A 13,697-nucleotide genomic window follows, 5' to 3' on the forward strand; every position below is an offset into this window, starting at 1 on the left:
CTGTATACCACACACTACTATGAACGTGGCCTCAGAATTCACGCCGCACACATACTCTGCACGTAAATATATAAAACATCGCCGTGCAAGCTAGTTATCCTAGCCAGCCTGTTGTTCCTAAGCAGTGTATTCCATGACGATGTATGACACTAAAATACTCTCTTCCGCCACAATATATTGAAACGACGTCCACTGTATACCACACACTACTATGAACGTGGCCTCAGAATTCACGCCGCACACATACTCGGCACGTAAATATATAAAACATCGCAGTGCAAGCTAATTAGCCTAGCAAGCCTTGTTGTTGAGTGAGTGCTACCTCTGGGTCTCCTTCCTGGTCTCCTTCGCTCTCGGCCATCTCCTTCACCGATTGGTTGTTAGTGCGTGCTCATATCCAAGCTTGGAAAATCGATATATCGAAACTTTGCGACCATGTTTCATGTTTATTTCGAGGAAATAATTTATCGCGATAGTTATCGTTATCGTTTTATCGCCCAGCCCTAGTTTCAGGTGCTTCATGTTACTTTGTTGATTACCTAAATAATAATTTAAATAAAACATTACCCCTACTCCCCCCCCACCCACCCAATTATACATACATAATATATATTATGTTGTTCAAGTGGGGAGTGGGCCCATGATAACTTTCCGTTTTTTGGAAAGTAACGTGTCTGCTTGTGGTTGAGAGACAACAGGAGCATCTGCACTAAGGGTCTCATTCTCATCAGAGGAGGACACCTCATAATCAGGGTCTCAGACACATTCTCTCCTATGTCACTTTCACCGTCAAATATCTGTGACAAAACATCACTGGCAGAAAACCTTTTCTTCAAGGTAATTTTCAAATTAGAGTTTAGAAGGCTGCTATGCAAGCTATGTTTGCTCCTCCCCTATGTTGCGTAAAGTTTAGGTAGTCAAAAATCACAAATAACAATAAAAATACAGTCCGGGATATACATTCTAAAATATATACATTCTAAAATATACAGCCAAAAATATACAGTAAAATTTACAGTAATAAATGTAGAATTTCTTTAATAAAAATGTTTAAGTGTATATGTAAAGAAGTCAAAAGTCCAGGAAGATTACCAGAGTTTGTACTGTCACTCTGTGGTGAGGCACAGTGATGCGTTGTATACGCTGATGGTTGTTGGAATTAAGGACTTCCTGTGCCGTTCAGTGTTTCATCTAGGGAGTTTTTTTTTTTAGCGTTTATCGCTTTCCTGGTCAAGCATGACCGACAGTTGCAGGGTGAAACGGGAGAGAGAGCAGGGGGAGACATTCGGCAAATGACGGCGAGTCCGGGAATCGAACTCTGAGTCAACCAGATCCGTGGCGCAGCACGGAGTCCCGCACGAGCGCGGTAACATGGTGTGCTACTGGAGCACCCCTCATCTAGGGAGTCTTAGTCTAACACTGAACATGCTCCTTCTATCAGCCAAGTCTGTGTATAGCGTGTGGGAGGGGTTGTCCATGATGGCGTGGAGCTTAGCAAGGCTCTTCCTCTCTGACAGAGGAAGAGTCTAGCTCCACTCCCACCATGTTACTGGCCTTCCTGACCAGCTTATTTGTCACATATAAGGTACATGTACATTACAGTGAAATGCTTGCTTCTGTATGAGCCCCCTGAGATTGTGCTTCAGACAGTAAAAAAGTAAAAAAAATAAAACCAAACACTATACAAAATATACAAACTAGTACAAGTACACAATGCAAACAAATGTAAAGATGAGTTAGAGAGGTAGTGCAAATCTTTTACTAATAAATAGATGCAATATGGTGTAGTGTTTAAAGTGAATGTTAAAGGTGAGTGTTATTCCATACACATGGAATATGTATCTCGATACGATAGAGGGCACACATTGTGAAAACAAAGAACAATTTACCGCCTAATAGAGGCCTTGCACAGAGTGTTTAGAATGCCCATTTCTCCTTGTTGGGGACCAAGCAGTGAGACAATGAGGAAACAGGAGTTGTAGATGAAAACTGGGTTTTTATTTACCCACAAGGTGCAAAACCATTGCAAACCAAGAATTTGATAACTAGGCCTATAGATGGGTTTCTCGTCCACGTCAGCAAGGAGGCCAAAAGGAATGTAATAATCCTGGTCAGAACAATGGGGCAGACTGTATAGAGCAGGGGTAGGCAACCCTAGGCACGCAGGGGCATTTTCATAGGCATTAAAAAAAGATTTTTTTTTTTTTGGAAATATTATAGTGAAATATTTTGTAGAGTTGTTCCGATACCAGTATCGGAAAAGCCGCCGATACTGGCTAAAATGCTGGTATCGGTATCGGCGAGTACCCTCTAATGCTGCGCTCCGATACCATATGACGTAATTTATCAACAACACTGTGGTCTGTTGAGTAAGCATTATAAAACAAACGGGTGCTTAATCGATTAAAGTGTCAATGCCATTTGTCATTTTAACAGCAGATACTTTCTTAAATGTCATCGTCCCGACAGAGCGGTGTTGACGGGGAGCTCATGGGTTCGCTTGGTGGCTGGTGTTATTAGCATTGAACAGCTAACCGAAAGCTAGCTTTAACATTACCTTGGCTAAAGTTGGGGCTATTCATATAATCCAGCAATAATGGCTGCAGACCTGCAAGCAAAGTACAGCAAGTTGGCAAAGGAGTATTCGTTAAATCACAATGTCACCAGTAACGTTACAGTCTTTTCATATACCGGCAGCTCATGCTATGCTAACTTAGCTCACGTCGTCATTGAGACCACCTCGCGTACACAATTAATGACATGTTGCGGACAGCCATATCGGTGACAATGTTTAGCTTTTAGTGCCAAATGATAAGAGTCTGAGGCGGAGTCTCAAAAGAGAATGTTGAATATTTATTGTGCAAAAATCACAACAGATCCGACTGCTACTGAAACGGAGCCTTGTAGACAGACTGAGTAGGGTATATCTGCAGAGCCAGTGGGTAGCGAGTGCAGCAACGTATAATGTCCGTGTGGATCATTGGAGTAGGGTATATCTGCAGTGCTGAAGCCCCATACTCATTGATCAATCACCTGTTGTTGAATAAATACCATTACTTTCTAGTTATTACTAAAAAACAGTATATATAAAACAGTATTTGTTAAAAAAAAATATATATATTTATAAAAAAATTATATATCGTTTTTTTTTTTTTTTTTTTTATATATAAATGTATGCACTGGTATCGGATAAGTATCGGTATCGACCGATACCCAAAGCTTAGGTATCGGAATCGGATCGGAAAGGAAAAAATGGTATCGGAACATCTCTAATATTTTGCACTGTTGTCTCATTTATCTTGTTGAAATCCTCCCACAGGTTCTTTATACTACCACATATTTAATTGAGACCCTTTATTTGTTATTTCAATTTAGCTGGAAATACATTGCTACATCATTCAGTAACATTTGCAGAGCCTTATAACAAAAACATTATTACTGTCACCATTGTGACCAGTGGGATTAATCAACACATTTTATTATTTATTTTTCTATTTCATTTTGCACATGTTAAAAGCCATTTTTTTTACTCAAAATGTGATTACCAAGTCCACTTGTGTTCTTAAAACAATGACAATAAACATAGTTTTATTAGGTTGAAATAATGTGGTTGTGTACTTATTTTTCTGTTAACTTATTATGGATTGAAAACTGAAAACCTTAATGCACAGTAACTGAACTCAATATTTTTAAGTTCTGGTAACTTATTATTATTTATTTTTTTACAGTGTAGTCTTGCGATCAATCAAAACTTATTTACACGATATACCTCACATTCACCCTCCATTCACCCTCCATTCACATCCTGGTGTTCTCCTGGTGTTCTCCATTAGGCCTGTAGGTGGAGCTATGACAGCACACGTACAGTACACACACCGATGGTGTGTGATGTGTCCAAAAATGAATGGGCAAATGTGAGTGAAATGGTCGCACTGTATGCAGCTGTTTGTCTGCATTGCATCCCCCCCCCCCCCCCAACTCAGATTTAGGATTGATACAACCATCATAATAATATTGTTAATAATAACAATAACAATAATGATGTAATAATGTAGAAATTATCATTAAAAAGACCTGATTATGAGAGAAAAAAAATTACGATGCATGGAATATTATTGAGGCACACTAGTTACAACTATATTTCAAACAGGCACTCCATGTCAAAAAGGCTGTTACCATTGTATCTCTTTGTTCCTGGATTGTAGCCAGCTCTTCATAACAACTCATCAACAATAGTCTTCCGGGATTCTGAAATCGAGGAGGAGATAGCGGATGAGAGCTGTGATGTAAGTGATTGGAGCTACGGCTGTGGGGGTGCTGGAGACATGATCGAATAGACTTGTATGCGCCTGAATCTCCTGAACACGGCGCGACCCATTCCTAATCGATCAGAACTAAATCGGCAGAGAAAAAGCCCATTTTTAAGCACCTATTCCCCATGCACATGCGCATATTGCCCACGGATTGTGATGCCACGCACACCCGCCCTGGACTGTTCCATCAGAGGGGGGAGCTTCGGTGGTAGTGTGAGTGGCTACAGACCACTGCACTTAAATATAAACATTAGTCTACCTGGAGACTCAATGAGGTAATTGTAGATGTCACCATAAGACGCGTCTGGCCATTTAGTGGGATCATTGTTTCATTATCCTGTTCGGCTGAAAGGACATTGGCCACGAAGCTCGCCCCTCTGATGGAACAGTCCAGGGCAGGTGTGCGTGGCCGTGGCGTCACAATCCGTGGGCAATCTGCGCATGTGCATGGGGAATAGGTGCTTAAAAATGGTCTTTTTCTCTGCCGATTTAGTTCTGATCGATTAGGAATGCAACCACTTACATCACGGCTCTCATCCACATTCATTCATTTGCTCCCCCCGCAATCTCCTCCCGATTCAATGTAACGCGGAAGTGTAGTGGTCTATTAGGCGCTCTACAAATTAAAGTTATTATTATCATTCTGTTTACAATTGAACATTCCATGAAAATTATCTATAAATTCTGCATCTTCTGAAACATTTATAAACAGAAAATTCATAAAAAATTGCACCAACATTTGGTAAATTCCAGTAAATATTGCAATTTTGAAACTTTTTTCTTCCCTTTAGTATCATAAGTGCTAATTATGCAAAAAGTTGCCCAACATTTACAATTTAGCATCCGGCAGTTTCTGAGTGCTGGGGATCCGTACTATCCATATCCATCATAAAACTTTGGTGGTTCCGAAATTTCCGGGTTCACAATGGGGCTCTATGGGATGGCAAATAGACTCTCTGGCTGACACCGATACTGATCCGATACCAGTGCATACTTTTTTTTTTTTTTATACAGCTACTGTTTTATATATACTGTTTTTTTTTGTAATAACTATAAAGTAATGGTATTTATTCAACAACAGGTGATTGTATAGATTAGTATCAGTAATTGATAGGGCTGACCTTCGAAGCTTTTTTTGGCAATCGAAGCTTCGGGGCCGAGCTTCGATTTTAATTCAAAGCTAAAAAATAAATAAAAAAAAATATAATATTTTTATTTTTTATATCTTATGTTGTGGGACTTGTACAGCACTTTGGTAAACTTTGTTGTTTTTAAATGTGCTCTATAAATAAAGTGGATTGGATTAATGAATTAATGTGACGCAGCCAACAAGGTTTCACTCTGCTGCGCTGCCTGGGTGCAGTGGGGCTGCTCTCACAGCCAACGACATGACATTACATAATTATGTTGCAACCTTCGTCTATCAAGCAAACAATTATATAAATATTTATATGTAGTTGATGTAGAATTCGACTTAATTACTATAAGCGAATATAAGCCGCAGCAGCTAAATTTAATGATGTGTACATATATAAGCCGCACTGGACTATAAGCCGCAGGTGTTTTAATGTTTAATTACCATATGTAAGGGTTCGTGCACAAAGGGGATTGTCGGGAAAGAGATGGCTGTTTGAGGAAGCTCCCATTTATTAACATTTTTGTTTAAACAGGAACGATAGCCAGTTAGCAGCGCCGGGTACAGTAGGTAGCAACGTTAGCTCTCATAACGTTAGCCAGTTAGCAGCGCCGGGTACAGTAGGTAGCAACGTTAGCTCTCATAACGTTAACCAGTTAGAAGCGCCGGGTACAGTATGTAGCAACGTTGGCTCTCATAACGTTAGCCAGTTAGCAGCGCCGGGTACAGTAGGTAGCAACGTTAGCTCTCATAACGTTAGCCAGTTTGCAGCTCCGGGTACAGTAGGTAGCAACGTTAGCTCTCATAACATTAGCCAGTTAGCAGAGCCGGGTACAGTAGGTAGGCAGCATGTTGAAAGAGGAGCCCTGAGACTCTTGCCGTAATGGTTTGTTGACGTGGTTGACGTGCACTGCTGCAGCAGATTTAGGAGTCTGATCTGACGGTCACAGAGCTGAGGGAGTGCGCTCGGTTAGCTGTAAAAATCCATAGATTAGCCGCACCGTTATATAAGCCGCATGGTCGAAAAATGGGGGGGAAAGCAGCGGCTTATAGTCCGAAAAGTACGGTAAGCACGTTTATATGGGTCGGGACACTTTAAAAAAGCAGCACAATGAACACATCTGTCCGACATAGTCTTAAATAACAAACGGCATTGCTTCGCTTTTTCGTCGACATGTCTGCTGCACATGTCCTTGTTGTTTTCAACACAGATCATTTCCACGTGCTTGTTGTAGAGAGGTGGAGTCGAGGCGCAGCTTACTTTCGTTTCATTGGAATGGAGGCGGGAAGGTGCCGCTTACTTTCGTTTCATTGGAATGGAGGCGCACGATTTTGAAAAAAAAAAAAGTATTGAAAAAAAAGTTAAATTTTTTTTTAACTTCGCTTTTTTTTGTTTTGTTCGAAGCTTGTGCCATCGAACGAAGCTTCGAAGTATTTAAGACAGCCCTAGTTCATATATCAACTATCCAGTTCGTTTTTATAGTGTAACGTTTGGCTACTTGAAAGAGAGAGAGAGACTGAGACTTGTTACGCGTGACTCTAGTCAGTCTTAGAGTTGTCTTGGAATGGATTTGGTAGCTTTTTTCGGCGTCTCCGTAGACCGTGCCGCACCACCGTTTTAAAGTCTTAGTGAAGATTTAGCTAGCTCGCCAACGTTACTGTGATTAAAACAAACTTTACTAAAACGGGATGCCCTGCCCCTCCAGATTTTTTATTTTTATTATTTTTTAAGATATTTTTTATATTTTTCCCGTTGGCTGTGCGGGCAATGGTAGGGGACATTTATCCAAAAGGGTGCATTCCACATGGAGAAATGGGAAGGCAATACATGTAACATTCATTTATTTTTAAAATCATTTTTATTATAAATTATTACTCTACATAAAATGTATCAATACAGTAAGCAGCCTTTAACAAAATATTTCAGCCTCCTGCAATTTTGGCTAGGCCATATTGTTATTTCAATAATATTTGTATAATTTTGTTCATTAGCGACTGGTTCTAAATGGAACATGCATCTGGCCCTCACTCATATCGCCTACAGTTGTCATAAATGTATTCCATTGTGTTTCTTTGTGTGTGTAGCTGGGGACACGGATGACCCCCCTAGAATCCCTGCCAACCCGGTGATCAACGGGAACGTGACTATGCCAGATGGACACAACAACACAGAGGAGGATATGGAGGATGGTGAGGACAACACACACGCACACATACACACTCACACATTCTCTCTCTCTCTCTCTCGCTCTCTCTCACACACACACACACACACACACACATACTCGTACACACACACACACTGACTCACATGCACACACACACTCTCTCACTCTCAAACACGCATACTGACACACTGAACACATATTCTCTAACACACACACACGCACATACACGCAAACGCACACCAGACATTGACCAAACATACACCAGACACTCACTAGACATTGACACACACCTATCTCATAAATACATAACAGACATTGACCACACACACACACACACACACACACACACACACACACACACACACACAAATGCACACCAGACATTCAATCACTCACTCGCTCGTAAACAGACACACACACATACACACACACACACACATACATACACACATACACACATACACACCTACAACACCTCATAAAAGGAGACAAACAACACAGACATTGACCACACACACCCTTCAGACAGATTTGCACATCTACATTACTCAAGCAGGGAACAAAATTAACTTTTTGACTTACCAGCCATTTGGCTGGTAGATTTTAAAAACTACCAGCCAGGCAGATTTTTTTACCAGCCAAAAATAGGGAATATTAGCATAATTTTTAGTGGACTGAAGGAATGAGTCGGCGTTAATAGTTTCAAATGCAAATAATTTATTGAAACATAGAAGTGGGGTTGGGACACACACACTGTTTCAACTCACCACCCCCGCATCATATTGTAGTCTAGTCTGTCTTCAAACTTCCACTCCTCTCGAAACTTTTTTGTCTGAGAAAGGCGCGGTGGGTTTTCTTTTTAGCGGCAGGCTTACTCCTTCCATATGGTTCCACTTCCACATATTTGTAATTGTAACCCATTTAATAATAATAATATTTAGATTTATATATTTAATTACCGCATATATATATATATATATATATATATATATAATTTATAGGGCAACCAACCTTTTTACACTGAGGCATCAGGGCATGTATACTTGCCCAGATGCTTGATCTACTCGCTGTACGTTAACTTTTTTTGCACATAGCACTGGTGCTACAGAGGTTGATAGTTTTGTAGCACAGGCCAAAATCTTGTAGCACAAGTATAAAACGTGTTATATTTGTAACAGTCACAAATGTGCCTATTGTATTTAGTTGCAGTGCCATGTTTGGTTGTCATTTTCATGCTGACAAGTTGACGTCACACAGCCAGACACGTTACGTGTAAGGAATTATGGATTTGGTGTTGGGTGTATGGACTCTACTAGGGGTGGGAATCACCAGTTTCATCACGATACGATATAGATTCTTTGGACAACGATATGCTATTTGCAGATATCTGCCACGATACAATGCAGGTGCCTGCAATCGATATGAGATGATATCATAAGCCCATTTAACACAATCGGTAACATTTAGATCAACTCAAAAAAGGTAACGAAAATATAATTTTTTTTAGCTCTTCCAGACATTAAATGAAAAACGATTTATTGTTTTTAATACAAATAGACCTCCTGTTCACTATAAAGTGCCACGTTTTGATATATTGAGCTTTAAACTTTAACACATCCCACGCCGGAAATGGCTTACGACGTGTTTCAAGTTCATGCGAATTCTGCCAATCCACGGCGTACGACGTTATTGAGATCATATTTCATTTTTTCGCCATGTTATTCATAATTCCCTCACGGAGCCTGGTATGATGCAGTGGGAGCATGCACAACTCTGCAACGCTTCAATACTGCCACCTGGTGGATGATCGGCGAGTTGCCAAACCGGAAGTGGATCTCTTGTGATCCCGGTGCATCTGACAAATGCGTCCGGCACTAGCATATTGTTGCGGGACTGTATACACACGTCCGTGTGTAGCGATCGCTGCCATAACGCAATAATCGATACGATTTGGTTGTGTATTATGATTATACAAACCGGAAATGGATTTAGGAGATCGCGTCAAATAAGTGCAATCTTTTTCCTCCAGTCTCATCGTCTAACGCAGTGTTTCTCAAAGTGGGGGGTGCGCCCCCAAGGGGGGGCGCAGAGGCATGACAGGGGGGGCCTTGAGATTAAAAAAAGATTTATTACAGAAAATTATCACTAAAGTGCTATCTGTTGCAGCTGCACTGTTCTCCATGAAAATACCATATTTCGATAAGTTTGACCATTTCTCAAAATCTGAAAATCATTATTTAATAAAACACAGAAAAGGATCACCAAGTTACTCTCGATAAAAAAAAACTTTACAGACAACATTGAGACAAAGCTTCCTGACACATCTCCATCCAAACTCTTGGAAGAACTCATTGAAATCTCATCTGATACCACCCGGAGAGCTAGTTTCAGAGTGTGGTGCTGAGTACCAAGTATCTCATGATGCAGCAGTTAAGGTGTTGATACCATTCAGCACCACATATCTGTGTGAAGCTGGCTTTTCATCCATGATAGCTCTGAAAACAAAATATAGGGCCAAAGGGGGGCCTGACAGAAAAAGTTTGAGAAGCACTTGTCTAACGGTAAGAGGACGCTGACGTTACTTTCAGCGTGTTTGTTTATTATTATCCATGCAAACCGCTCTGATCAATATATCACCCATACTACATAAAGCATTTACTGACGATCACGCAATTATAAACGACCCGCCCCCTTCACCCGCGCATGATCAGTCATAACGTTTAGGATACAGTTGACATTTTTAATATAGCGTGTATCGCCAAACAAACGGCATTTGATAATCTATATATGCGTTTATGCCTATCTCACGTTCTAGGAATTACTGCAGAAAACGATAAAAACATACTTATATTCTAGAAGGTATTTTTGTATGAATCTATGAATGAAAAAGTATAACATTCCTACATCCTGAACGATAGATAATCGATGTTGAATGGGCCATAGTAATGTCAATTTAGCAATACAATTTAAAAAGTTATAGCCCTGCAAAGAAGGTGAACATCTCCATAGGCTTAGAGTGGTGGCAGACTGGCTATATTGATGGATATAACCAGTGGCAGGGAATGTGTTAAGCCCGGAGCCCTATTTTCTGAAAATCCGCCTAAAATACATACCTAAGTAAATGGAATATTGCTCCACTTCTACAAGTCCCATTTGCATGTTCTTGGTATCTAGGTACATCTATGGATCTATGAATGTATTCCCAGTGTCAGAAATATTGTGTCTGTTACTAGGCTTGCTTAAATTGTGATGAAACAAAGGAGAATATGAATTAGGATTTGTCTTTGCATCTTTGACAGTGAATAACCAGGGATGTGATTTTTCCGTTTTTAACCGGATTTCAGGTTTTTCAGATCATGACAAAAAAATATTCATACATTTTAAAAATTAAAAAATTTATGTTTTGATTATTTTCCCACCTGGTCTAAGTGAAACGCGAAATTGACATTTATCAGACCTGCCATCAACACACTAGGAAACACACTAACACTGGATTGCTTTTGTAAAACTGACCAACCAGGGAAGGTTACTTGCAAGCAGTGCTGTAGTCTGCCACTCAACACTACTCAAGGGAGAGCAAGCATTGTCCAGTTAATGTGAAGCTCTGTAGAAACATCAAACTCTCAAGCATGAGGTACAGAAGCCAACCTAGACATAACCAAGAAGCTGAGATGGAGAAATGTCACCACCTTCATTCTCAAAATCGACCCGAGAGCAAAAGAGTCCACAATTGCACAATCTGGTTGCAAAGAAGAAAAGATAAGGTCCTAACTAGGGATGCACCGAATTTTCGGCCACCGAAAATGGCCTTTCGGCCGAAAGAGTTTTTTCACCGAAAATATATCACCGAATGTCAAAGAACATAAACAACCTGTAACCTTACGCGTGTTGTTGTGATGATGTCATCAAAACGCGGCTTCAGCATTACATGCGCAACATGAGCTCTTCAGTCTTGCGTTCTGCAGCCTGTGATAACTCCTCTTGGGACTCGGGAGTCGCGCTGTTTCTATGTAAACTCTGCGCGCAACACGTCCAATAAATGCATCTTTAACATGCTTTATATCCTCACCATTACTATATGCCCGTCGCGGTTAAAAACCTTTTTGATTAACGTTAGCGTTAAGCTAGCTAACAAGGCTTCCGGTCCTCCCGGAAGCTACGTCCTCCCCCGCTAATAGTCACGGGAGATGTAGTAAATACAACAGTCCTTCCATGTAGGCTAGAACGCCTGGAATCATTACAGTTTATTAGTTGTCATACAAAAATACAGAGTACTTTTATATAAAATGCTTACTGTAGCCACTACAGTAACATCATTAAGTCTGCTATAAGCTATTCTCCCTCATGTGTGCAGATCTTTATGCAGTTTTAAAGCACATTGGCTTTGTTCTGAATGCACTTTGTTGTAGTTAAAGTTTAGCCATAATCATATATTTTTCCATAATCAGGTAGCTGAACAACATTGGTAAAAAAAAATCTATTCTATGACTCATTTTCGGCCTTTCTGCATTCTGTTTTCGGCCAACTGTTTCCTATTTTCGGTATCGGTTTCGGCCAAGAATTTCGGTGCATCCCTAGTCCTAACGTTAGTGTTTGAGTCAGGATGACTTGGGAGGGGTCAAGATGACCCCCTTCAAATTTTTTACGGGGACTGATATATTTGATTCATTTTCTTTGTCCCTTTCCTCTCCCACCTTCCTCTTCCCTGTGAACAGTTCAATATATACAAATAAAATGTGTTCATTCATTCAAATGGAGTGTTTATATAAAGATAGTTTAGAACATTTTCAGGTTTTTTTCTTAACACTTTGATTGCCTAAGGCTAAATTCATGATATACCATCCGTTGCCAGCTCTATTTAACATGGAGAAGTTCCCCTTGTTTGCAGGGCTATAACTTCTTCCTATATGTCCTATATGTATTGTTCATGGTGTAGCAACGTTAAACTTTTTCATTCACATATTCATACTAAAATATGGTCTAAAGTATAAGTATGTTTTCATCTCTTTCTGCAGCTTTCTCCAGAACGTGATTTATAGCCCCAAATGCATTATATTGATGATGAAATACAGTTTGATAGCAATCGGCGCGATATAAAAAATTCCAACTGGACGTACTTCTGGAAGTTACTACACGTCATCTGATGTTGACCGGATGGGCGAAGGGGCGTTTATAATTCCGTGGGCAGCGTTATACCATTCATCTAATGTGGGTCATATGTTCATCAGATCAGTTAGTATCGAACACGGTAATATTACACGCTAAAACTCACCCCAGTCTCCTCGGGCCGTTGGGCGATCAGCGTGGGGTAGACAGTTTTCCATTATGGGATGTCGAAATACCCGGTCCATTTCCAGGTTGTATAATAGTATATACGTCCAAATCATGTTGTTTATCGAGTTATTGGCAACGGATCGCTATGTATTGTGTCGAGCTCGAGTCCCGGGACCTATAGCGAGTGCCCGGAAGTAATATGGGTGATCACCACTTCATCCACATGACTTCCTGTTGGGCGATCTGCCGATCGGCCACCAGATGGCGCTCTTGAACCGCTAGAGGATTGAGAGGAGATCAGAACTGTGTGTGAAGGCTGCAGAGGGGAAATATGATTCCGATCACAGATTTTTGAAATATTGATATCAAAGACGAGTTACGGCGTCCTAGGCAACTTGAGCATGGCTAGGAAAGACCCCTAAACACGTTTCCGGCACTTAAAGTGTTAACACTATCAGTGCCGGCCTTGTTTACCTTTTTACCCCCTTGAATGCCATCATCCACTTCAATGTTGGCGTTAAAAACGCATAATCTATGTTTTAAGTTATGGCTATGTGTCTAATCTGCCTGTCGCTTATCAATGACTTGTTTGCAGTCAACATTGTCGAAACGGATTGTTTTTTAATCTGTTCATATCCTTTTTATAGCATTTCGAAAAGCTATCGTTCTCTCGAAAATTTCCGGGAAAATAGAAAGATTCCCCCATAAACGGCATTTATTGGAATATTCTCGAATACACTAGACACGTTGTCATTTGTCGGCCTATTTATGAATCGTTTTCAAATAAACGCTAGATTATCGATAGTA

At 40.3% G+C, this 13,697-nt stretch overlaps 1 protein-coding gene across 6 annotated transcripts in view; it reads left to right on the forward strand.

The window, feature by feature from the left end:
• The window catches only part of usp7 (ubiquitin specific peptidase 7 (herpes virus-associated)), a 137,602-nt gene that overhangs the window by 33,888 nt on the left and 90,017 nt on the right, over nt 1–13,697 (forward strand). For all 6 annotated transcript variants that reach the window (XM_084329460.1, XM_084329461.1, XM_084329456.1 and 3 more), the window contains exon 2: nt 7,534–7,638. In XM_084329460.1, the coding sequence (XP_084185586.1) occupies nt 7,534–7,638 (105 nt within the window). The remainder of the gene's footprint in view (nt 1–7,533; nt 7,639–13,697) is intronic.

The sequence above is a fragment of the Notolepis coatsorum genome, assembly GCF_963971535.1.
Source record: "Notolepis coatsorum genome assembly, chromosome: 14".
Classification (NCBI taxonomy): Eukaryota; Metazoa; Chordata; class Actinopteri; order Aulopiformes; family Paralepididae; genus Notolepis; species Notolepis coatsorum.